This window comes from Martes martes (assembly GCF_963455335.1).
Source record: "Martes martes genome assembly, chromosome: 5".
NCBI lineage: Eukaryota > Metazoa > Chordata > Mammalia > Carnivora > Mustelidae > Martes > Martes martes.
Window position 1 is genome coordinate 48,609,891 of NC_137892.1, and position 24,256 is coordinate 48,634,146.

Here is a 24,256-nt window from a genome sequence, read left to right on the forward strand (position 1 = left end):
TCACACTTCCTTTCTCACACTATCCAGTGATGCCCCCTCTGGTGACTACTCACCATTGAGCTCCTGCTGATTTTTCCATCCTCTCTTCTTCCAAATCTTCACTTGTCAAAGTCATACCCATATTTTCACACTCTGATCCATTAACCTCTCTCTGAAGCCACCTCAGATTCTTCTCACATAATAACTGGTCTTTCTTTCCTCCTCTCCCAATGACTTAATTACTCCATTGTGGCAGTCTGTCTTTAATTAAAGGTCTTGACTGGACAGGGTTTCATTATAAGTGCCAATTTTGACTAATTGGTAATGGCAGCCTATAGCACTATATATTAGAAAAATATTCTAAGGGTATATTTAAGTTCCTCATGACAGAAAGTGCCAAAACAGATCAGATGCCATCCCTGAGTACAGAAAAAGAGAGGAAACAATGGGGCGCCTGGATGGCTCAGTGGGTTAAGCCTTTGCCTTCGGCTCAGGTCATGGTCCCAGGGTCCTGGGATCAAGCCCCACATCGGGCTCCCTGCTCAGCAGGGAGCCTGCTTCCCTCTCTCTCTCTGCCTGCCTCTCTGCCTACTTGTGATCTCTGTCTGTCAAATAAGTAAATAAAATCTTAAAAAAAAAAAAGAAAAAAGAAGAAACAAACTGCCTGTGAAACCCAACTTTGTTATTTACCGCCATGTCTGTGTCTACTCAGCTAGATCATGTGTTCTTAAAGACATCTTTCTATTTTCATTGCCTCTGTCAAATTTATGTTCAGTTTGATTCTTTAACACTCTATTCCCTTATTTTAAAAATTTGCAATATAGAATGGCAAATATGACATTTGAGATAGAATGTGATAATGGACAAGAAAGATATAAGTGCTAATGAAATGACCTCTGAAGACTGGGAAGGAAGACATGGAGAACAAGAGGGGGAGGGCAGGTATTTATTCAAAGGAAATGAAATCATTATCTTGGAGAGACATCTACATTCCCAAGTTCATTACAGCATTATTCACAATAGCCAGGATATAGAAACAAATTAAATGTTTGTCATTGGATGAATGGATAAAGGAAATGTCACACACACACACACACACACACACATGCAGAAGAATATTTTTCAGGCTTTAAAAAGCCAGTAAATATAAGTCCAGTGAAGTTATCTCTTAACTGGGAGTTAAATTCTAGAACAATGAAAGTGAAAAACCTAATATAGTTAAAATTACCTTTGAAAATTCCTTCCTTGCCCATATAATATAATGTACATTTTAAAATATTAACCAGGTACCCTATAAATTATTAACTCTAAACTTCAAGAGACACTGCATAGAGCAATGAAGACTACCAAATATGCAACCAACTGAGCATTCAAACTTTTCTGCCCTTAAAATATCTATCGAAATACTAGAGGAGGATATAGAGTGAGTAGAAAATGTCTCTTTCCCTGTAGATTTTATTCCATTTCTTAAAAAGTGGTAAATCTATCTACAGTAAATATTTACTCATGGGCTTGTTTATTCCAAATAATGTACATACAAGAACTTAATGAAAGGTTTGGAACATACTTGGAGCTTAACAAATGTTTTCTGGATTTTAATTTAAATTTTGCTTTTTAGACTCACATTCAAACTGTTTTTCAAACAGTTGTTTAGAAGACCTCAGTTGGCTTCCTATCTTCCCAGGTTAGCATCGTCTTTGTGGTGCAGTGAACAGTTGTCACTCTTGCCATTTACACTAGTTATAAGACACCCTACCATAATTCTGGAAATGTATATTAAAGGGTTTTTGTTCTCCAAACTTGAAAATTAGTAACATCCAATGTTAACTAGGATAGGGAAATACATGTCTTGTATACTTAAAATAGTAGTGTGAACTATATAAATTTTTTTGGAAAAATTCATCCTGTCAGTGAAATAAAAGTAGAAGTCCTTATAGTGGCAAGTATCGAAACTAGCTCACATGTTCATCAATAGAGAAATAATTGAAGAAATTATGGTACCCCCACATGTGGAAAATGAGGTACCTTGAACGAAAAACTAGATAGGTCCGTATGTATTGATTAACAAAGTGCCTGTGACATTTTTAAGTTAAATAATTTGTGACATAATAGGCAAAATATTAGTACTATCTTTTTTTTAAACGATTTTATTTATTTACTTGACAGAGATCTTAAGTAGGCAGAGAGGCAGGCAGAGAGAGAGCAGGGAAACAGGCTCATTACTGAGCAGAGAGCCCGATGCGGGGCTTGATCCCAGAACCCTGGGATCATGACCTGAGCCGAAGGCAGAGGCTTAACCCACTGAGCCACTCAGGCACCCCAAGTACTATCTTTTTAAAAGACAAAAACTGAAAACTCAAAGAAAAATAAACCTACGGGTATCAGTGTTTATACAAGCCCTTCAAAAGTATGGAAGGATATACCCTAAATTGTTAGAATTGGTAACGCCATGGAGGTGGGGCGAGCCAATGTTCGAGGGAAGGGCAAGACTATCATCTCACCTTTGTTCCTCTATTGTCTCAAGGCCGGATCCTAATTAGGGGTAATAGTACTTAAAAGAAAAAGACAATTGGGAGATGGAATGGAGGTGGAAATGGAGCGGATGGGATATGGCAACTTTTCACCTGTGGTGGAGAGGGAAATGAGGAAGTCAAGGAGAACTCATTGATTTCTAGCCTGAGCCACTGCGGGCACTGTGCTTTCATACATAGGAACAGGGGTACCATGAAAAGAAGTGAAATCTTTTTTATTGTTACCAGAGGAGAAATGAGGAGTTTGGGTTATCTGTCAAAGTTGTGCTGCTTCTTATTTTAAATGATAATTGCTCCTATAGGAAAGCTTCTTACTTGGTCTTGGAGCATGGGGGAAAAAACCCTGCTTTATAATTGTATTTCATATGAACTGTAGAAGAGCCAGACTGGCATCTACATTTTTACTTTATCCATGCATATTATTCTAAAACAAAAGAATATTTCTTTTTTTTTTTAAGATTTTATTTATTTATTTGACAGAGAGAGAGAGAGATCACAAGTAGGCAGAGAGGCAGGCAGAGAGAAAGGGGGCAGGCAGGCTCCCTGCTGAGCAGAGAGCCCAATGCCGGGCTCCATCCCAGGACCCTGAGATCATGACCTGAGGTAGAGGCAGAGGCTTAACCCACTGAGCCACCCAGGTGTCCCAAGAGTATTTCTTTTTGAATTGGAAGAAAAATTATAGGAATTTAAAAATAATTTCAAATGTGTAAAGAAAAGTCAGTTTTCCTGTTGTATTCAAAGTGGCATCAAGTATAAAATATGACCTATACAATTTTTACTCTGTTTTCTTTGTGTTGTTTTAATATAATTATTCCCCTTGCAAGTGTTTATTTAACTTAATGCTTGTAAATTAATAGTATATTGTTACAAAGATGTTCTATAGGGGCAGCCTTGCAAAAATTTTTAGTTCTAGAAATAGCTTGTGCACTCTAATTCTACAGAAAACAGCACTAGAAATTTAGCCCCACTGAGTATTTATTTCTTACAAATACTGTTGAAATGCTGGATACATTTATTTCTGTATAATTACATCATATTTTATGCTGGGATTGAAATAGTAGTGTGTAATCCATCAGTATGACCCTTTTGCATAGATAAATGAGTCAACACAGTTACCTGAATAAATCACTTTAATTTTCAGCTCACTTGTATGGAAATCAGCTGCTCTCACATACCTTTATTCTCCATCCATTCATCACTGATCGTATTTTTATTTCAGACACTATTCCTATGTAGTCTTCCTCAGTTGAATTATGTGGGGTTATCCATGGGGAATGTTTCTCATATTATGTTTGTTATCTCGAATCTGAGTTAAAACAAGAATTCTTATAAGTGCCGTGTTTTTATTTTGACTCTAAAGAATTTCATGAATTTAAAAACTTTCAGAGGACTGGGTGATTATGGCATGGTAATGCACAAGATGATTCATTTTATTGACTAATTCTTCCAGTTTGAGAGAAGCTATATATGGTCCCCCACTGGAGGAAATAGGAAAGAGATAATAAATTTAGTATTTTGTAATATTTCTTGTTTTTCAGAAAATAAATACTGCTGGAACCAGTAATGCAGATGTCCCCCTGGCTGATCCCGGAATGTACCAATTGGACATTACATTAAGAAGGGGTCAAAGTTTAGCTGCCCGAGATCGAGGAGGTAAGAACATAAGAACAACATCACCTGGAAATTTATTCTACGTGTTTTTGGCAAATTTTAAGCAATTATGATTGCTTAAGTTCAAAAAAAAATCAACTTTAATATTAAAATTTTTAGAAGGTTGGGTTCAACAATAAGGTTTGAAGCTTTATTTGTCTCCTGAGACCGTGGAGGAAGAGGTTATGATGCAAATTCAAAAACTCTGAACTGGTCATGACCCAAACAGTATGGTCCCTACCAAACTGTTGACAAATTAGACTCCACCTTATATATTACCAGTGACATAATTAGTTAGTAGATGAGGCACATATTTGGAACCCTATCAGAAGTAAACCATTTGGCAGACCTGAAATGCTTGCTGCATGGATTTGCCGGTTAAATCTGCTCAAATTGCAGAATCCAGGGCAAACATTTTGCCGAAACTTTGGAGATTCCCACCAGCGATTTTCTGAGTGTTGGTTGGAACGGGCAGTAGTCTCACAGTAGGTCTTTGTAGGCCATGATGGAAGAAGAGACAGGGAAAATACTCTCTAGTTTCTGGATTCCAAATCTCAAGGCAGTCTCCTGGTGAACTAGCCTTGGGCTACGTTAGGGATTCCTTGAACCCACACTGGAGGCAGCCCCAGGGATGGATCAGAGGTGGACTATGGAGCAGCCTGTTCACAGTTCAAAATACTAGCTATTCAGGATAGGGAGGCCTGAGGGCCCCAAGGACCCACGATTCCAATTCCAAAGGAAGCTGAATTTGAGTGTAACTCCTCCAGAAAGGAAAGGAGGGAGCCCCTGAGCCTCTAACAGTTGTCAGACAACCTGAAAAGGGCTCCTGACCTCATGCAGTCTTGTTTTTCTGCTCCCACCCTATGTGACATCCACACTTCAGGTGCGGAAGGAACCAAGTTAGGGCTACAGTTTATAATTCTCTCTCTTGTCTCTACAAGAATAAAATGAAGAAAATAATTTAGTATAATAGTGGGTTTTTTTAAGACTAGAAATTTTACAACTAATAGATTTAATTTTTGAGTAAAAGCTAGTGAATGAAGGTGTAATTGGAAATGTCAAATTTTAACACATTTATGTGTTATGTCGAATTTAACACATTATTTTTCAAAATTAACCATCTGGTTAAGTGCTGAAGACAAATTTTTATTGAATTGAACTGCTTGTCTCAAAAACAGTTACAATTAGATTAGAGAAAGAAAATAATGATATTAACACAGTATTATTTTGTTGTATATATGTATACTACTTTTTTTTAGTTTGAGGAGTATTCTTAATTACATTCTGTTGCATCATTTGATTTAAAACAGCCATCAGGAGATGGCTGTTTTATTAATTAAATCAGCCATCAGGAGATCAAAATCTTAGTCCTATCCATAGGAGAGGTGGTTAAATAAAATATGGTACATCCACATGATGAAATGTTATGCACCTATAAAATAAAGAATACAGAAAATCTCTAGGAATTGATATGACAAGAGTTATAGGGGGTGAGTGGGTGGCTCAGTTGATTAAGTATCTGACTCTTTATTCTGTCTCAGGTCATGATCTCCGTGTCAAGGGACTGAGCCTCTCATCAAGCTCCCTGCTCAGCATGGAGTCTGCTTGAGATGGTCTCTCCCCCTCTCCCTCAGCAACCCTCCAAAATAAATAAATAAATCTTTAAAAAGAAAAAAAGAAAAGAGTCACAGGATATTATTAAGTGCCAAGGCAAAATACAAAAGATTATTGACAGTATGGAATGTAAGAAAGAAAGGAGTATTATATCTGTTCATTTATTCAAAAAGAAATATTGGAAGTAAAATCCAGAAAGTAAGAACAGGTGTCAAGAATGAGTGATGGGAATGGGGTAAAAAGGTTTAGGAGGAAGAGATTTTTCTCCGAGTAAAATTTGTATAGTTCTAATCCTTTAATTATGGCAATATTTCAGAACCAACTAACTAAATAAATAAGTAAATATCTATTAGAATGTAGGAGGAACCCAAAATTGATGGTAACTAAAACCATTCCTTAGGGGAATGAGGAATAAAACAACTAATCTAAGTGACCATGTAAAACAATATTTGGATTATACACCATAAAACTCAAAACAAAACAAAGCAAAACTCTATACATGATGTACTCTAGAGCATGACTATCAATTGTGAAACTACTTAATGTGTATAATGAGACTGAACAAATTCATAAATATATTGTAGATGATGAAAGCCAGTTTCTCCACTGTTGGAGAAAGAAGTTACAAACATAGAACAAGGGAAACCTGCAATGAACCTTCGGGTTTTAGAGACGCATCAGTATGAACTAATGGGTTGTTTTTTGTTTTTGTTTTTGTTTTTGTTTTTAAAGATTTTATTTATTTATTTAACAGAGATCATAAGCAGGCAGAGAGTCAGGCAGAGAGAGAGGAGGAAGCAGGCTCCCCACTGAGAAGAGAGCCTGATGCGGGGCTCAATCCCAGGACTCTGGGATTATGACCTGAGCCGAAGGCAGAGGCTTTAACCCACTGAGACACCCAGGTGCCCCATGAACTAATGGTTTTTAATACATATACAGATAGACAGAAATTAAGATGGGTGCAGGTGTGTGTGTATGTGTGTGTGTGTGTGCACGTGCATGCTTGCATGTGTGTGTTTCCTATATCTATGTGCTAAGAGGGCCTAGAAACAATTGCAAACGTGTAATGACAGAGTAGCACGAGATATGTGTTGGGCCCAGATTTTAGTTTCTAAATACAATTTTCCCAAGAAAAGTAAACACTGTTCCTGGAGAAATGGTTTATTGCAGATCTGGGCCAGGGATAATACAATGAGCCCAAAATATTTTGCAGTCCCAGACAGTAAGGAATTAATAAAAAAAAATTGATGGCATGATGTCAAAACAACATAGAAGCCAACTTAAAAGAGATCCTAGTGATCAAAACGTGAGCAATTTTAGCAACAAAATAAATGATGGTAATAATGAATTCTAATCCATCAAATAATATAAATATGGTTCATGCTGGTAAGTAAATAACTGAATAAATAAATAAGTGGGGGAGAAGGTACAGCTTTTCCTTATGGTGGGATTCCGATGAACAAATGTAGAAGGGAAAATAAAAATAGAAAATCACCTTTTAACAAACAACACAATAATATTTTGCTGGCAAAAGTCATCAATAGATGCTAAAATTATAGGTACAAAATTGTGATGAGACATGGTATATTTGCATCATTTCAAAGCATTTCCTAACAACATACATATGAATTACAAAGGGGGAAATAGTGACTTTACAGTGGGGAAACTTGGAAGATACCATCTTATCCATGTGTAATGAGAGAGACATAACATGGACCTCCTGATATGTTCCACTGAGAAAGGCACATCATTTCTCTGACAGTTTTGTCAAAAAATGCATCAAGTCAGTGTGATCATGAGAAAACATTAGGCATACTCTGCCGGTGTCTGACCTGAGTAGCGGCTGCACTGTGGACAGGGCTGCACGATCTCGTCCCACCATCCCCTGTCCCCACAGTTGTCAGTCAGGATGGCACTGTCCACACATGCTGTCTTTCCTACAGTTACAAATCACTCTCAACAGTTGTCCCTGCCTCAAAGAGGAATTTTTTGGAGTTGACAAGAGGGCCATATTCTTACTAAAAATGGGAAAAAAAATATTCTGTGTAAGTGAAGAATATCCCAGTGCATTTAAAGTGCAAACTCCAATCCAACTTCACTGCTTTACTTACCTGGCCTAACATTTATGAGGTTTTTATTGAGTAGATATGAGAGGAGATATTTAAACAAAGGAAACAACCTGAGTTAAGTATCGGATTGATTAATATTGATCTTGGACCCACCTGTGAATGACAGATATGTTAAGCCTGTGATTGAATAAGTCATACTGGGTGACTTCACACTTGTGAATTTGTGTACATAGAAGATAGTTAAATAGAGATGGATCATTCGAAGGGAGAAAACAAGCTAAGAAATGCTGCAGGGATGTTGGGGTATAGTTTTGAGGCACTGAACTGGGGTTGTGGGTGGGGAAATGGAGAAGGAAAGGAAAATATCAGAGACACCTAGGGCAATGTCTGGTAGCATCGTGAATGAGGGAGTGCAAAAGAACTATTGAGATTTAAGAGTCATAGTACCTGGGAGCCATGTGGCTTTTGGAAAAAGGTGACTGTCAGCAGAAATATTTTTATAACTCTTGGAACAAGCATAAATTGTACTTTTATCATTTATTACATTGATGTCCTCACCTACTGCCCAGCAAAACCAAATGCCTATCCCCGCTCTGTCCCATATCACCCTGGCATGGAATTAGTGGGATGGGAAATCACTTGACCATCACTGCCATAGCTAGAGTGTTGTTTGAACTTCTCATCTCCAGAATCTTGCCTCATACATGATGGACATGGAGTTGGGCTTAGCAGTCAAAACTGGCCATTATTTTTCCATTTTTATAACCTTTTTTATAGAACAACAAGTAGATGACTTCTCGAAACGCTACTGCCTCTTGCTAAGTTTTATCATGTCTGCTTTAAGCAACCTGATGAACTAGAAACACATGATCTTAAAGAGACTGATGCACATAATTTCAAAGTCAAGCTCAACATTTTATTAGCTATGTGATTTGGAGTGTTATGTACAATCTCTCTGCTGCAATCATAAGGTTCCAAAGTTAGCAAATAAAAATACAGGATGCCTCATTACGTTTGAATTTTGGATCAACAACACATTACTTTTATTTTTTTTTAAGATTTTATTTATTTTTATTGGACAGAGAGAGAGACCACAAGTAGGCAGAGAGGCAGGCAGAGAGAGAGGGGGAGAGAGGGGGAAGCAGGCTCCCTGCTGAACAGAGAGCCCGATACGGGGCTCGATCCCAGGACCCTGAGATCACGACCTGAGCTGAAAGCAGAGGCTTAACCCACTGAGCCACCCAGGCGCCCCAACAACACATTACTTTTAGTATAAATACATCTCATCTGATCCACAGTATAATGAATACAGATAATAATATTGTACTATAACTATGTAATGTATTGCTACAATGACAACATGTGACAGTTTATAAATTTATCAGAGTAACATGCCCAATTCCTCAAACTTACACAATATTACATGTCAACTTCATTTAATAAAAAAATAATAAAAATTTGTCAAATAAATAAGTACATTTCATGTAATATTTAAGACATACTTTACTAAAATGTTATATATTATTTATCTGAAATTTCAATTTAACTGAGTTCCTTATCTTATCTGGCAGCCCTGTGACAATCACAATGTCTGGTTATTATTAGAAAAACACCATTTGTATTTTAATTGGATTAGGTTTTGGGCTACCATATTATAATCTATCACATTTGAATGTAATGTCCTGACATGACTATTTGCATTGTTAGAAAAGTAAGAGCGATCTGTGTACTTATGTCTGGTGATAGCAATTGCCTACAATTTGATTTCTTGTAATTTGTACAGTGGAAGATGTATTAATTTCCTAGGGTTGCTTTAACAAATTAGTGCAAACTTGGTGACTTAAAACAACAGAAATTTATTATCTCACAGCTCTGGAGTCCAGGAGTCAAACAATCAAGGATGTGGTAGGACAACACTCCCTCCAGATGCTCTTGGGAAAAGTTCTTCCTGGACTCCACTAGTTTCTGTTGATCCCAGACATTCCTTGGTTTGTGGCATCATCACTCCAACCCTGCTTCCATCCCCACAGGGCATTTCCCTCTTTCTCTCCACACCTCCAGTCTCAGCCCCTTTCTTTCATAAGGACAGTCATTGGATTTAGTGTTTTTACCCTAAATCCAGGATGATATCATCTCAGGATTCATACCGGCAGTACACCTACAAAGACCCTATTTCCAAATAAGGTCACATTCACAGGCACGGAGTTAGGACTTAGACATATCTTCAGGAGAACCCAAGTCATTCCACTACAGAGAACAACTGATTCTCTTCAAATACTAGGAACAAATTTAAATAATCAAAGAAGTGATCCATGTTTTATGTCATTTAAAGAAGGTCTTAGGGGACGCCTGGATGGCTCAGTGGGTTAAATCCTCTGCCTTCAGCTCAGGTCATGATCCCAGGGTGGATCAGGCTCTCAGCTCAGCAGGGAGCCTGCTTCCTCCTCTCTCTCTACCTGCCTTCTCTGCCTACTTGTGATCTCTGTCTGTCAAATAAATAAATAAAATCTTTAAAAAATAATAATATAAAGAAGGTCTTAGAAGTAAACTATGGCATATAACATTTGAATGAGACATTTGATCGTCAGGAAAAAAAAATGATCTATGTGAATTGTTTATTGTGACTCTATCTATAACCATGTTAGAAGTCCCTATGCTGAGTAGAGTTAGAGAATTCCAGTCATCTACTCTTGAGTCTGATGTGTCACCGCCAAAGGAAAGTTTCCGAGTGCTCTGAGAACAATGTTTTCAGGCTGGAGTAAGAATTCTAGAAACCTGGGGATGGGAAAGGATCTAGAAGGTTTTCCTCTGCAAGCTTCGCTTGCCTCACAGTTTAGTGAAACTTCCCTAACCGAGACCTTGTATCAATAACAGCAGTAACAGACAGCCAGATCTGAGGAAATGATAGGAAAGCATTTTTTTTCCGAAATAAATTCAATTTTACAAAACTGAAACATATTTTGTATTCTAAGTATAAACAAACCCTTTTCAAGTTGGAGGACCTGCCAGCAATTTTGTCATTAGATGTAATTTATGAGAAGTTTTCAAGAGAGTTAGTCTCTGAGTGTGAATTATGCCTCAGGGACAATATTTGGTGTTTACATATATTTCCTCTAATCTTCACAGGATTTGGCTATAAGGGCAGCCGCCACCCCAACACATTCATTCACCCACATTTTGGTGTTCAGGATTCTCTGGTTTTGGCCCTTAGGAATTTCCTTTATGGTAGAATGGCCATATATTCTGGTTTTCTTGGGGACAGTGTGTGTTTTTTTTAAAACTGTTAACTGACATAATTGTTAATAGTGGTTCATTTCACTCTCAAAAGGGTACCCATTCTAGAGACATACTATATATATAGATACTTCCTAGAAAAAATTTTTAGTCCATTAAAGTTGATCAGAAAATGAAGTGCCGTGAGCATTCCTTTTTTTCCCAGAATGCAATTTGTATCATCAGAAGAAGGTTTATCTCTGAGCAGATTTTGAGATACTTTTCTGGCAGCTCCTTCTTTAGACTTACAGTCTTAAGGAGCTATTTTGATCAAGAAAAGGTCTGTCATGTTACCTTCTTGTGCTAAGATGGTGAATTGAATATGTTTTTAGTCGATTTTTTTTGCATTTCTTACAAATGGTGGAATCAGGTATAGCTTGTTTTACCCAATACAGACACAATCATATATATACCTGTTAATTGTCGTTCTTCTCACCAGTTTCCTACCATTGGGGAATTAAAAAAAAATCACAGCAGTTCAGAGTTTTAATAGTAGTTATTTTACATAGTCTATGGTCTGAAGTAAAGCTTTATATATACATACACAAGTACATATATACATACATATATATACATATATATACACACACATATATATGTTTTTCCTGTCTTATTTACACAGGTGCAAAGAACATCATTCATTGACATGCAAAGATTCCCTTGCTACATGTTAATATAACTAAAGCCATACAATTACTGAACCCTGACAATGAACTTCTACCTGAGATTTTGTATATGATTCCAGGACTTCACCGCTGTCCTAGAAAGATTTTAACACTGGTTGTAACACTCCATTTATCCTGAGCCAGAGCAAAGAGTCTAGTTAGCTCTTCCCCAGGTGGTCTTCAACGCTGTATACGTCAGGCTATCCTTTCTTCAAAATTCCCATGGTTGGCCAAGAAGTGACATTCTTTACCAAATGAAAATCTGAAACTCTTTAAGCCACGCAGCCTCTACTGCACCCATCTCTGGAAAAGACTCTGAAGATAATGTTTCTGTACATGAAATACAGTCATATCACACTTAACTAAATAATATCTACTTTTAAATGTGCTATTTCTTATATTATTACGCCTACAGATTTACTTTGCTTAATTATATTTAGATAGGAAGAAGGATCAATTCTTATTGAACCTTTGCAAGTAACTGCATGTCACAAAAAGTAAAAGGACCCAGGAAAGGCAGTGTGTACAATATCTGACATTGTTCTCAGGAGTCTATCCACAAGGTCAATCAATATGCATCATATTTCCCTCAGAATCTGCACAGACTTTGCCAATGGTGGGTTTTTTTGAAATCTGATTTGATTTTCTATAGATGAATTTGATTTAAAATAAACATAATTTAATTCAGCATCTGTTAACAAAAGATGATTTTAAGCTTAAGTCATTTTAAAAATGGGTCTCTGAGTTCCATTTATTAGACATTGTCCTCAATTCACCAGAGGTTAATTAGCTCGTATTCATAGTTCTCCATATTTAGACTTCTTATAAATTATGTTCCTTCTTGATATTTGAATAAAGGAAATTTTATGTGTTCCTGCATTTTGATGTATTGTGCCCATAGAGAAAAATATTCTCAGGAATTTAGTTATATAGTCCCTGAAATTGGATCATATGAAGTAATCAAAATTATCCTTTCCACAAATTTTGAAATGTCAAATTGGCAAAACACCCTAATTAAGAATGAGTTTACATTTTTGGTACAACTGTTTGATATCGCCAAAACTTACAAGGTTATAGGCCCATTGAATAAGATTATTTAAAAAGAGGCATTTATTCTAATTAGCACTAATTTAGTCTTCTAAATGTGGGGTTGAGTGGAGCTGACTAAAGACCTTATTATAAAATAAGCCTCTAAAAATAATACCAATATTTATAACAATATATAAAACCGTGTCTGTTCATTTCCCCAAGATCCTATTTCTTCTGTTGCTGATCTAGGTAACCTACTTGATAATCTGCTTTCACAAAATCATCTGTCTTTGGAGCAAAATAGTTCTGGAAATCCCAACTTTTACGTCCCCTGGCACATTGATGAGGTATTCACTCATGGTTGCAGTTTCAGCTTACACTTAGAAACCTGTACCCATGGGCTGATTCTGAGCAGTGTCAATAGTCATTTCTGTCAAGATCTGGCACTTACTGTGTAATTTTTCCAGAAGACATGATGTCTAGTCTTTAGCTTACAGTATGGACCTTGAGACAAGCATGAGGGGAGAACAGAGGCCACCTGTTGATGACACACTGAATGCTTGTGATGAGTTTACCAAAGAAACCAATCATCTCAGTATAGAAGACAGTAGAATCCCCTGCTGGAAGTGATGACATAAGCATTTGGGGATAACTATCATTCAGGTGATGGATTACCCTGAAGGGGAAGATGTATTACATACAATGAAGACATTGGCAAATCTCCAAAGCCTTACAATCAGTACAGTAGTGTGTGCACCAAAATCAAATCCAGTTGATAAAAGCATTTTAAAACTACAAATAAAATCTTCCTCGAGGTAAATTGATTGACATCCGTTGTGTCATGTGCATGACTATGAACATGCTTCCCCTTATCCCAATAGGACATGTAATAGCATATCAAAGAATAATACTTCATCATCTATACAAAATTGGCCTTGGCTAAGTCCCTATCCCAAAAAAACAGTATCCCACACCCAATATGACCCTTAGGTTCAACTGAACATCAGCCTCACAAGACTATCCAAGGCCGTACTTGATATCTCTTCAGAAAGATACAGGACAGAGACCACAACTCAACAGCAGGATGGCACAGCTACCCTTGTTGCAGTCCAGGCGGCAACCCCCACACGCCATCTTGGAGCTGTCTTTGTTGGCCCTGCAGGTGACAAGGTGCAGATGGAAGAAGACAGGATCACACTGAGCAGGTGTGAGAACCACTCTGGTATAAATGCCTCATTTCGCACAGGAGCCGGTATCTCTTATAACTACTTCATAGATGTAGCTTTTTTTTTTTTTTTTTAAAGATTCTATTTATTTGAGAGAGAGAGAGAGCATGAGCCTGGGCAGGGTTGGGGGTGGTGGGCAGAGGGAAAAGGACAGGCACACTTCCCACTGAGCAGGGAGCCCAACTAGGGGCTCAGTCCCAGGACCCTGGGATCACTTCCCAACTGAGGCAGATGTTTAACTGACTGAGCCGCCCAGGTGCCCCGTAGACATAGCTATTTGTCGACATGCCCGGTTCCAAGAGTCATTACACTCAGGGAAGCCAAAAGATAGAGCTTCCTGTCACGTGTTTCTACTCCTCCCACGCCAGATGAAATTCACCAACTAGGAGATCATTTTTACTGTTTGCTTCCTAGGAACATAGTTGACATACCATCTCTTCAGTTTAACAGAGAACTAGAGTAGACTTGAGGTCATATTCTCAAGAAGAGGGAACAAGCATTGGGAAAATTAAGAAAGTACAGAGTATTTCAGTTGTGTCTAATTGTATCAGACAGTTTCTCCTTGCTCGTAAGTGCCACAGGAAGGGGTTCAAGGCGATGTGATTCCAAGCCTTTAGAGCTACCTAGGAGTTGTTTAGGAAGCACCAGAGTCAGTATAAAAAAAATGCCTTGTCAGTTTTATAAGTGTGAATTTAGGAACTGACCCTGGAGAACAGCACAATCAAAAGAATTTTTGGTCAGGCACAGAAGTACTCAGAAAAGTTGAGAAGTAGCTACAGCCTCACCTGTGTTATTAACCAAAGTCACAGCCCTTTATAGCAACTGTAACAACAAAGGTAGAACAAGAAATCGTTTAGCTGTCTTAAGTTGTCTAGACATGACCACCCCTTACTACTCTTTCTGTTTTCTTGGTCTTTTTTTTTTTTTTCAACAATTGACCATGGTCATAAAATACTCAAAAGCAGAATAAAAGCAGACCCTTTTTGAGAGGATGTGTTCAGTTTGGGTGAGACAAAACCTTCCATCTATCCAGAAAGTCAGTCATGTTTTACTACCTTATGTTGAGAACAGACGCTATACTCAGTGACCATTTTTCTTTCTGGATTACCAGTCCTCTATTACACAAATCTCTTTAACAAATAATTGTATTTATTGTTTTTCAAATTATATCCATTGAGGTATAATTTACATAGGGTCCAAACTTACACAGTTTAATGACTTCGACAGAAAAATACAGTCATAACTAGCACCATATATATATATATATATATATATATATATATATAAAATTTTCAGCACCTTAGAAAGTTCCCTTATGATCTTTTGTGGTAAATTTTCTCCTTACACTTTAGGCAACAACTAATCTGGTATCTGTAAAAAAACAATTTTAAATTTCCTCAATAATATTTATGTATCTTCAACATACATGCATATATATGAAATGATAGGTGATATATTTTAGAGATTGAGTATAATTAATTTTGTAAAGCATAAGACACTCTTTTTACTGTGTTGATGTTATCCTTATAATTTGAATGCTATTTACATTTCAAATATATTTACTTGTAGACAAAATATGTAAACAAAAATTACTCAGTGACCCTGATGGAAACTATGGACTTTAAGTGAAAATGATGGGTCAGTGTAGATTCACTGATGGGAATGTACCATTGTGGGGGAGGATGTTGATGGTGAGGGAAGCTAGGCATGTGTGGAGAGCAAAGAGTATAAACTCTCTGTATTTTCCAGTCAACTTTGCTATGAAACTAAAACATCTCTAAAAATCAAAGTCTATTTAAAAAAAACAACACTACTCTATGGAGATCAAGTATTTTGCTCTGTCTCCATTTTAATTTAGCACAAGTATATAAAATAATACAACTATGGATGATACTAAAAACTTACTGGAACTGTAAAATTTTATTCAAGGAAGAATCCAAATGGAATAGCATGCAGCATTGTCTGAAGTTTAAAACAGCTATCCTTTCAAAATTACAATGAGATATCACCTTAGACTGGTCAGAATGGCTACAATCAAAAAGATAAAAAATAAATGTCGGCAAAAATATAGGAAAAAAGGAACCCTTGCACATGGTTGGTGGGAATGTAAATTGGTGCAGCCACTATGAAAAATGGTATGAAATTTCCTCGAAAAATGAAAAAAAAATAGAACTACCATATGATGCAATAATTCCACTATTGGGTATTTACTTGAAGAAAATGAAAACACTAATTCAAAGAGACATATGCACCCCTATATTTATTGCAGAATTATTTACAATAGCTAAGATATGGAAGTAAATAAATGAATGAATAAACATGTGGGGTGTGTGTGTGTGTGTGTGTATAATGAAATACTACTCAGCTATAAAAAAAAAATGAGATCTTGCCATTTGCAACAACATGGATGGACCGAGAGGATATTATGCTAAATCAGACAGAGAAAGACAAGTACTATGTGATTTCACTTATACATGGAGTCTTAAAAAAAACAAAGAAATAAACAGACACTTAAGTACAGAGAACAAACTGGTTGTTTCCAGAGGGGAAGTGTGCTGGAAAATGGGAGAAATAGATAAAGGAGATTAAGAAGTACCAACTTCCAGTTATAAAACAAATAAGCCATAGAGATGAAAAGTACTGCATAGGGAATATGTTGTTAATATGGTAATAACGTTTGGTGACAGATGGTGACTACAGTTATGATGACCACTGCGCAAAGACTCATTGAATCAATATGGTGTTTCACCTGAAACTAATATAACACTGTAGGCTCATTATACATCAATAAACAAATAAATAAATAACCCAGAATGTAATACAAGAAAACAAGGAGATAGAAATTCTGCAACTGGGACTGAGAGATGTGGGAAAAGAATAATAAATCTCATTTATGAATTTCCATGGAAGAGAGGAGGAGAAGTAGTTACCGAGTTAATGGAGGATAATTTTTCAATTCCGACAAAGGATATAAATCTGTAAGTGTCCAAAATATGACTTCTAGCAAATATGACTTCTAGCAATAACTTCTAGTTATTGATAAATAACAGAACTCTAGATCCAGATACATTATAGTAAAACTCCAGAACACAAAGGTAAAGATATTTTAAAAGCAGCTTAAGGAAAAAAAAAGATCTACACACAAATGACAGTTCGACTGCAGGTTTCACAACAAGGACTCAGAAAACATAGTTATCAAAAATCTCTGTGGGAGTGCCTGGGTGGCTTAGTGGGTTAAAGCCTCTGCCTTCGGCTCAGGTCATGATCCCAGGGTTCTGGGATCGAGCCCCGCATTGGGCTCTCTGCTCAGCAGGGAACTTGCTTCCTCCTCTCTCTCTCTGCCTGCCTCTCTGCCTACTTGTGATCTCTGTCTGCAAATAAATAAATAAAATCTTTTAAAAAATAAAATTAAAAAAAAATCTCTGTGAAGGGCTGAAAGAACCTATCAATCTGGAATTAGAAAATAATTGTCCACTTCGAGTTATCTACCTAGCAAAATAACCTTCTGAGACTGAAGGCAGAATAAAGCTATTTTGAAATTTGTATCTGAGAGAATTTGCCACTGCCAAGCTTCACCAAAAGAGCTGAAAAATGACTTGAAGAAGAAGAATCTCAGACATGAGTTCTAGTGAGTAACAGTGAGCAAAGGAATTGGTAAACATACAGGTAACATTAAATAAGCATTATTTATATGAAGTAAAACTTGTTAAAGTGTGTGATTTTTTAAAGGACTAAATGAAAATACTGGGTAACAACTTATGAGTCAGGAGTGGAGGGTTTAAGAAATATTCTACAAGATGTAATGAGCACTGGGGGTTACATAAGACTGATGAATCACTGAACTCTGCCGCTGAAACTAACAATACACTATATGTTAATTAATTTAAATTAAAAAATGAAAAGAAGAAAGAAATATTCTACAGATTGTATTAGTCAGCAGAGGAGCAGGTATGATCTTCAGAACTGTTGATATAAGGAGGCATGTTAAACTTGTCAAGAATAACTAGTAAACGGATGGAAATAGAATGCCTGGGGTGCCTGTGTTGCTCCGTCAGTTAAGCGTCTGCCTTCAGTTCGGTCATGATCCCAGAGTTCCACTTTGGGCTCCCCGTTCAGCAGGGAGTCTGCTTCTGCCTCTGCCCTTCCCTCCTGCTTTTGCACTCTCCTTATCTCTCAAATAACTAAATAAAATCTTTAGAAAAATGTAGACCTTAAAAATTTGCAGAGAGGTAAAATAAAATTTAAAAAAATACAAGAAAAACCTGTTTTTTAAATAAAGATGCTACTTATTCAGTTTAATTGTATACATATTTATATCCACAATCTTAAATTTTAGTGATAATTTACCTGTTTCATAATTTACCTGTTCCATAAGACAAGTATACAAATTTTCCAGTTAATTAGACCTCTTATTATAAAATCAATCTGATTTACATTTATATAACATGTTATGTTATATAACTTGCTCTGATATAGACAAAGAGAACACATTTAGCTATTTAGCCAAATTTAATAAACAATTTAAGTCATTCAGGTATTTTCAGTGATCAAGCAAATTAAGAGTCCTCAATTATAATAGTCAACTTTAAGAACTTTTTAATAACTGCTTAGTATTTATTTACCCCGTAATACTATCTTTAACTCTTGGTTTAAAATCTTAAAAGACAAAAAGTTTTCTTAATTAAGGCTGTGCCATTAGCATATTTTTTTTGTTCTTTACCTTGTCTTAGTGACCAAGACACCCATGAACTAAAACTCTGCCATCCCTTTGAGCACTTTCTTCTTCCTTTTATGTGGAGGGAGGTTTTGAGACTCCTTATTCTAAACTTATGTGCATTTGCTAATCTCAAAACCAATCAAAATATGAGCTCAATTAAATTTGAGGTACTGACTATATAGTTTTGTTGATTTCCCAAAGGTACCTTGTCAAAAAACAAACAAAAAAACGTGTTAACATTGTTTAGGGGATAGCTCTTTTGCCCTTGAGATAAAGTTATCTTGCTCAGTTGTTTGTTCTGTCTTTTTTTTTTTTTTAAAGATTTATTTATTTATTTGACAGACAGAGATCACAAGTAGGCAGAGAGGCAGGCAGAGAGAGAGGAGGAAGCAGGCTCCCTGCTGAGCAGAGAGCCCAATGCGGGGCTCAATCCCAGGACCCTGGGATCATGACCTGAGCCGAAGGCAGAGGCTTTAACCCACTGAGCCACCCAGGCACCCCTGTTCTGTCTTTTTAAAATTAAAACTATTTCTGGGGCACCTGGTGGCTCTATCAGCTGAGCGCCCGAGTGTTAGTTTCAGCTCAGGTTCTGATGTTGTGGTCCTGTGATTGAGCCCTGCATTGGCTCTGTTCTCGTTCTCTCTCCTTCTGCTCCTCCCCCGCTCACTCATGCTCTCTCTCTCTCTAAAATAAATAAATAAAATCTTTAAAATAAAAAAATAATAAAATAAAATGAATTAGAATTATTTGCTTAGTTCACTCGCTGCAAGGAAAGTACAACTTTCTTTTTTCAAGTTCTTGCGAAATTAACAATCAGATTCTCTCTTCTCCTTTCATGTTTTAAGTACACTTACTCGTTTAACTCCATGTTCTTATAATGGGCACAACCATCCTTAATTTTTAGAAATGTTCTTTAAGAATGTGGGGGTGTGTGGATATAGAGCAATAATTCTCAAGAGTTTGGTCCCAGAAGAGTAGCATCAGTATCACTTGGGAACTTGCAAATCCTTGGGTCCCCACCCCAGACACCTAGTGATTCATAAGCTCTGGGTGTGGGGCCCATTCATGTGTGTTTTAAGAAAACTAGATGATTCTGATGCATGCTAAAGTTTGAGAACCATTCATATAAATGTCCTAAGAATCTCACTGGACACACACACACACACACACACACAGTCACAGTCACAGTCACACGGAAAATCACCCCACTAATTAAAAACTAACATAACAAAATAAAAAAATTATTAAAAAAACAGCAACATCGACCAAGTAAATTTGAAGATCTGATTGGCTTTATTCAACAATTAATCAATCGGGCACCAACCTATCTAACAAGTAGAGAGCTGTTCTCAGGAGTTGTATGAAATAGAAGATTTTAATAGGAAGGAGGGTGAGGCAAAAAGTTATTAGCAAAAAAAAGAAAAAGATTGTTTCAGCCAGGACCTTTTTTGGAAGGAAAGGGAACACCATGGTTTCTATCCTGTGGAGGGCCACACAAGGGCTGAGCAGGAAGTTTCAGACTGACTCGTAAAAGGTCACATTCCTGGAGTAGGGTGAAACTTGGTCTTGGTTTGTTGGTGGGGGGGAAATGACTCCAATTTGGGCTTTTTTTTTTTTTAACACTATATGTAATTTTGACTCATAAGTCAATGAAACTATGGTCACAAACCATGTGTACAACAACCTCCCAGGGCAAACCATACTTCAGCCAAAAGACATCAGTGAGGGGGTACTCACTCACCCTAGAGTTTCTTTCTGGGGGTTTGGATCACTGTTCAGTGACAGCAGACAACCACATGGAATTCCTCAAATACAAAACAAAGACCACACAATTTCTCAGGTCTGAAACATACTTTAGAAATCTATGAAACCATTCTGAGCTTCCCTTCCTGGAACCCCTGAGGTACCCAGGGTCCCAAACTCTCCCTCCAGTCTCTCTCAGGCCTTCAGGCCCATCTCACTTCTCTCAGGGCTCATGTTAGTTGGCAAGATGCCACAATACCACAGAACAAGAGGCCCTTCAAAGGGCCCTTCGACTTTGACAGGAGAGAGCTCTGAACACGAGCTGTAACTGTCACGTCTTTGAAAATTCTAGTATTTTGTCAGTTGTAGCTGCTCTTAAAGAGCAAGGCCAGGCAAACACAAAGGCTGTTGTCTGGTGACTTTGATGTTCCTATGACGCAGACTTTCTCTGTGGTGCAGAGGCTGCTTTTAGTCAACCAACTTGACCGATGGAAGCCTGAGTAAGGTAGAATGGCCCACGGCGACCACCAGGCTGAACGCAAGCAGGCCCATTAGGAAACCCGCCTCAAAATAACCATAAGCTCTAACTGACCAATGGACACAGGTACAAAAAAAAAAAAAAAAAGAAAATTCCATACGTTCCCATACCTCCTCAGCTTCCCCCTTAACTATAGCCGCCCACCACTGCCTCCTTGCAGATAGTCTGTCCTCTGCTGCCCTGCCCACTGCTCCCTTGCAGTCTATTCAGTAAACTTCTATCACCTTTGTTCTGCCTCAGGTGAATTCTCTCACCATCTGCACTGCTGGTCTCCACCCCATCAGGCTGCCCCACGTGTGGGTCCTCCAAGAACAGTGGAAAGAAAATATTTCAATTTAACTATGAATATGTATCAGAAATATATTTAACAATTTTTTTTTGCAAGTAAAAAGCCTCCCTCCAGGCCATATCAAAGATTTAGCATCTATCTTTATTTTATTCTGAGAGCAAACACGAGGTTTCTAGATCAAAGATCAGGCATTATTCCTTATAGTATTGGTTTCCCACGTTTTGCTCTCTGCCTTCAGAGAGATTCCATGAGAACAAATGTCAGCTGCATTTCCAGAGGCTCTGTACTGTGGAGAAGAACCCAGAATTACACAACTGGGGAGTTTTATAACACAGGGGCACAGTGGGCCCTCCTCCCCGCTTAAGAGAGAAAAAGAGCGTGTCTTTCTAAAGTGAACAGATCCTCTCTTGAGAAAAGGAAAGACTCCTAGATCTTCACAACCATTTGAAATGTAAACTCACGGCTCAAAGTCTATCAAGCAAGCCCTACATATGAAAGGAAAGAGGCTCTGAGGAAAAGGGGACATTCTCTATCTTTATAGCTTCTACTGTATTTCATCGTTTATTATGTCTATTATTCGTCTCCCCTTTGTGTTAAGTGTGGATTTTGCCCATCGTGAATATGTGTAGTTGCTCTGCTTTATGGTCTAAAGTGAAATGATCCCCACAGTTGAAGAATGACCAATGTGTCCCACAAACATCTTTCAAAGGCAGACTGAGGAGTGGTCTTAAATTTTAAAGGATTGCTTTTTTGTAACAAATGTACCAACAGACATTGACTACAAAATTGTGTATTTAAGCTTTTCTAAATTTTCCAGTGTTTTGAGAACATAGTACCTATTGAAAAAAGTTATCAGAGAACAATTCCTGGTTAAATTTAGAAAACAATGAACAAAGCTTTCTACTTTATTAAAGAAAATTTTGAGTATAAATTATAAGAATAAAATAAATTGCTTTTCTAAAAAGTACGTTCAAGTTTAAAAGTTCTCAAACTTTAGTCAGTTATTTTAAATAATATCTTATTAGCAGTCTGTCATAGAAGAAAAGACCATGTTTTTTTAGGTTAGGTTATGTGGAAGCAGAGCCTGAGACATGGATTTGGGTTTCTCTGGGGGATAACCCCACGAGGCAGTGGGAGGGGTGAGAATAACACAGGGAAGGGAAGGAGATCAGTACAGGGATAGTGAAAAATCAGGTTACCTCTAGGACCTCTGAGACATGGTGTACAATGCCCCAGCGAGTCCTAATGAGTAACCATGAAGATGGACTGTTCATTTAACAGTTCCCATTTGCCATCTGCTGAGGCCGGCTCTCCAGGGTGTATCGGCCTGAGCCATGTATGCATGAAGCACGTTCCTGTGACTGCAGAAAGTCACAGGCTTGAGGAAGGAATGGAGGGAGAAAGTCTTTGGTGTTTAGGAAAGCTGAGCGTGCAGATGGAATATGGCCGGACAGTGGCGGCCTCTGCCACAGCATATGGTGGGCATCAGAAAGACAGAAGTGGGTCATTGAAGAGCTAAGCCTCATATGTAAAATGTGGTAACAAGAGCGTCTTCCTCCTAGGCTTGTTCTAAAGGTTTCATAGGATTCTACATATAATGTTTTAGAGGAAGACACAAAGTAAGCCCTCTGATCATCTACAAGGCATAACTCCGAGATATTATGGGTTTGGGTTTCACTGCAATAAAGTGAATATTGCAGTAAAGAGAGTCAAAGGGACTTTTTCATTTCCCACTGCATATAAAAGTTATGTTTACACTACGTTCCACTCCATGAAGTGTGCAATAGCATTACGTCTGAACAGACAACAATGTACACACCTTAATTTAAAAATAGTTTGTTGGGGGCGTCTGGGTGGCTCAGTGTGTTAAGTCTCTGCCTTCGGCTCAGGTCATGATCTCAGGGTCCTGGGATTGAGCCCCACATCGGGCTCTCTGCTCAGCGGGGAGCCTGCTTCCTCCTCTCTCTCTCTGCCTGCCTCTCTGCCTACTTGTGATCTCTGTCTGTCAAATAAATAAAATCTTTTTAAAAAATTTAAAAACATAAAAGTAGTTTATTGCTAGGGATGCCTGGGTGGCTCAGTATTTCAGTTTCCAGCTCTTGGTTTCAGCTCAGGTTATGATCTCGGGGTCATGAGATTGAGCTTCACAGTGGGCTCCATGCTGGGCATGGAGCCTGCTTAAGATTCTCTCTCTGACTCTCTGTGCTGCCCCCCTCCCCTCATATTCTCTCTCTCAAAAAAAAAAAAAAAAATTACTAAAAAATGCTAGTCATCTGAACTTTCAGCTACTTGTAATCTTTTTGCTGGTTCAGGCCCTTGCCTCCATGTTCATGGTTGCTACTGATCAGGGTGGTAGTTGCTGAGGTTTGGGATCATTGTGATAATTTATTAAAATAAGACAACATTGAAGTTTGCCAAGTTCATGGACTCTTCCTTTCACAAATAATTTCTCTGTAGCTGTTTGATAGCATTTTATTCACAGTAGAACTTCTTTCAGAATTGGAGTCAATCCTCTCAAATCCTGAAGCTGCTTCATCAACTATGTTTCTGTCATATTCTGTATCTTTTGTTGTCATTTCAACAATCTTCACAGCATCTCCACCATGAGCAGATTCTGTCTCAAGAAACCACTTTCTTTACTCATCCTTAAGAAGCACCTCTTCATCTGTTAGTTTTATCATGAGAATGCAACAGTTCAGCCCCATCTTCAGGCTCCACTTCTAATTCAAGTTCCCTTGCTGTTTCCATCACATCTGCAGTGACTTCTTCCACTGAAGTCTTGAAGAGCCTTTAAAGTCATCCCAGAGCATTGAAATCAACTTCTTCCAAACCCCTATTCAAGTTGAGCTTTTGGCCCATTCCCACAAATCACAAATTTTTTAATGGCATTTAGCATGATGCATCCTTTCCAGAAGGTTTTTAATTTACTTTGC

The 24,256-nt window shown here is 37.7% G+C and overlaps 1 protein-coding gene across 1 annotated transcript in view; it reads left to right on the forward strand.

Moving 5' to 3' along the window:
* Positions 1 to 24,256, forward strand: part of MCTP1 (multiple C2 and transmembrane domain containing 1) — a gene marked incomplete at its 5' end in the record, with an annotated part of 508,994 nt that overhangs the window by 222,709 nt on the left and 262,029 nt on the right. The window contains one exon of the mRNA XM_080804324.1: positions 4,049 to 4,163. Coding sequence (XP_080660450.1) covers positions 4,049 to 4,163 — 115 coding nt within the window. The remainder of the gene's footprint in view (positions 1 to 4,048; positions 4,164 to 24,256) is intronic.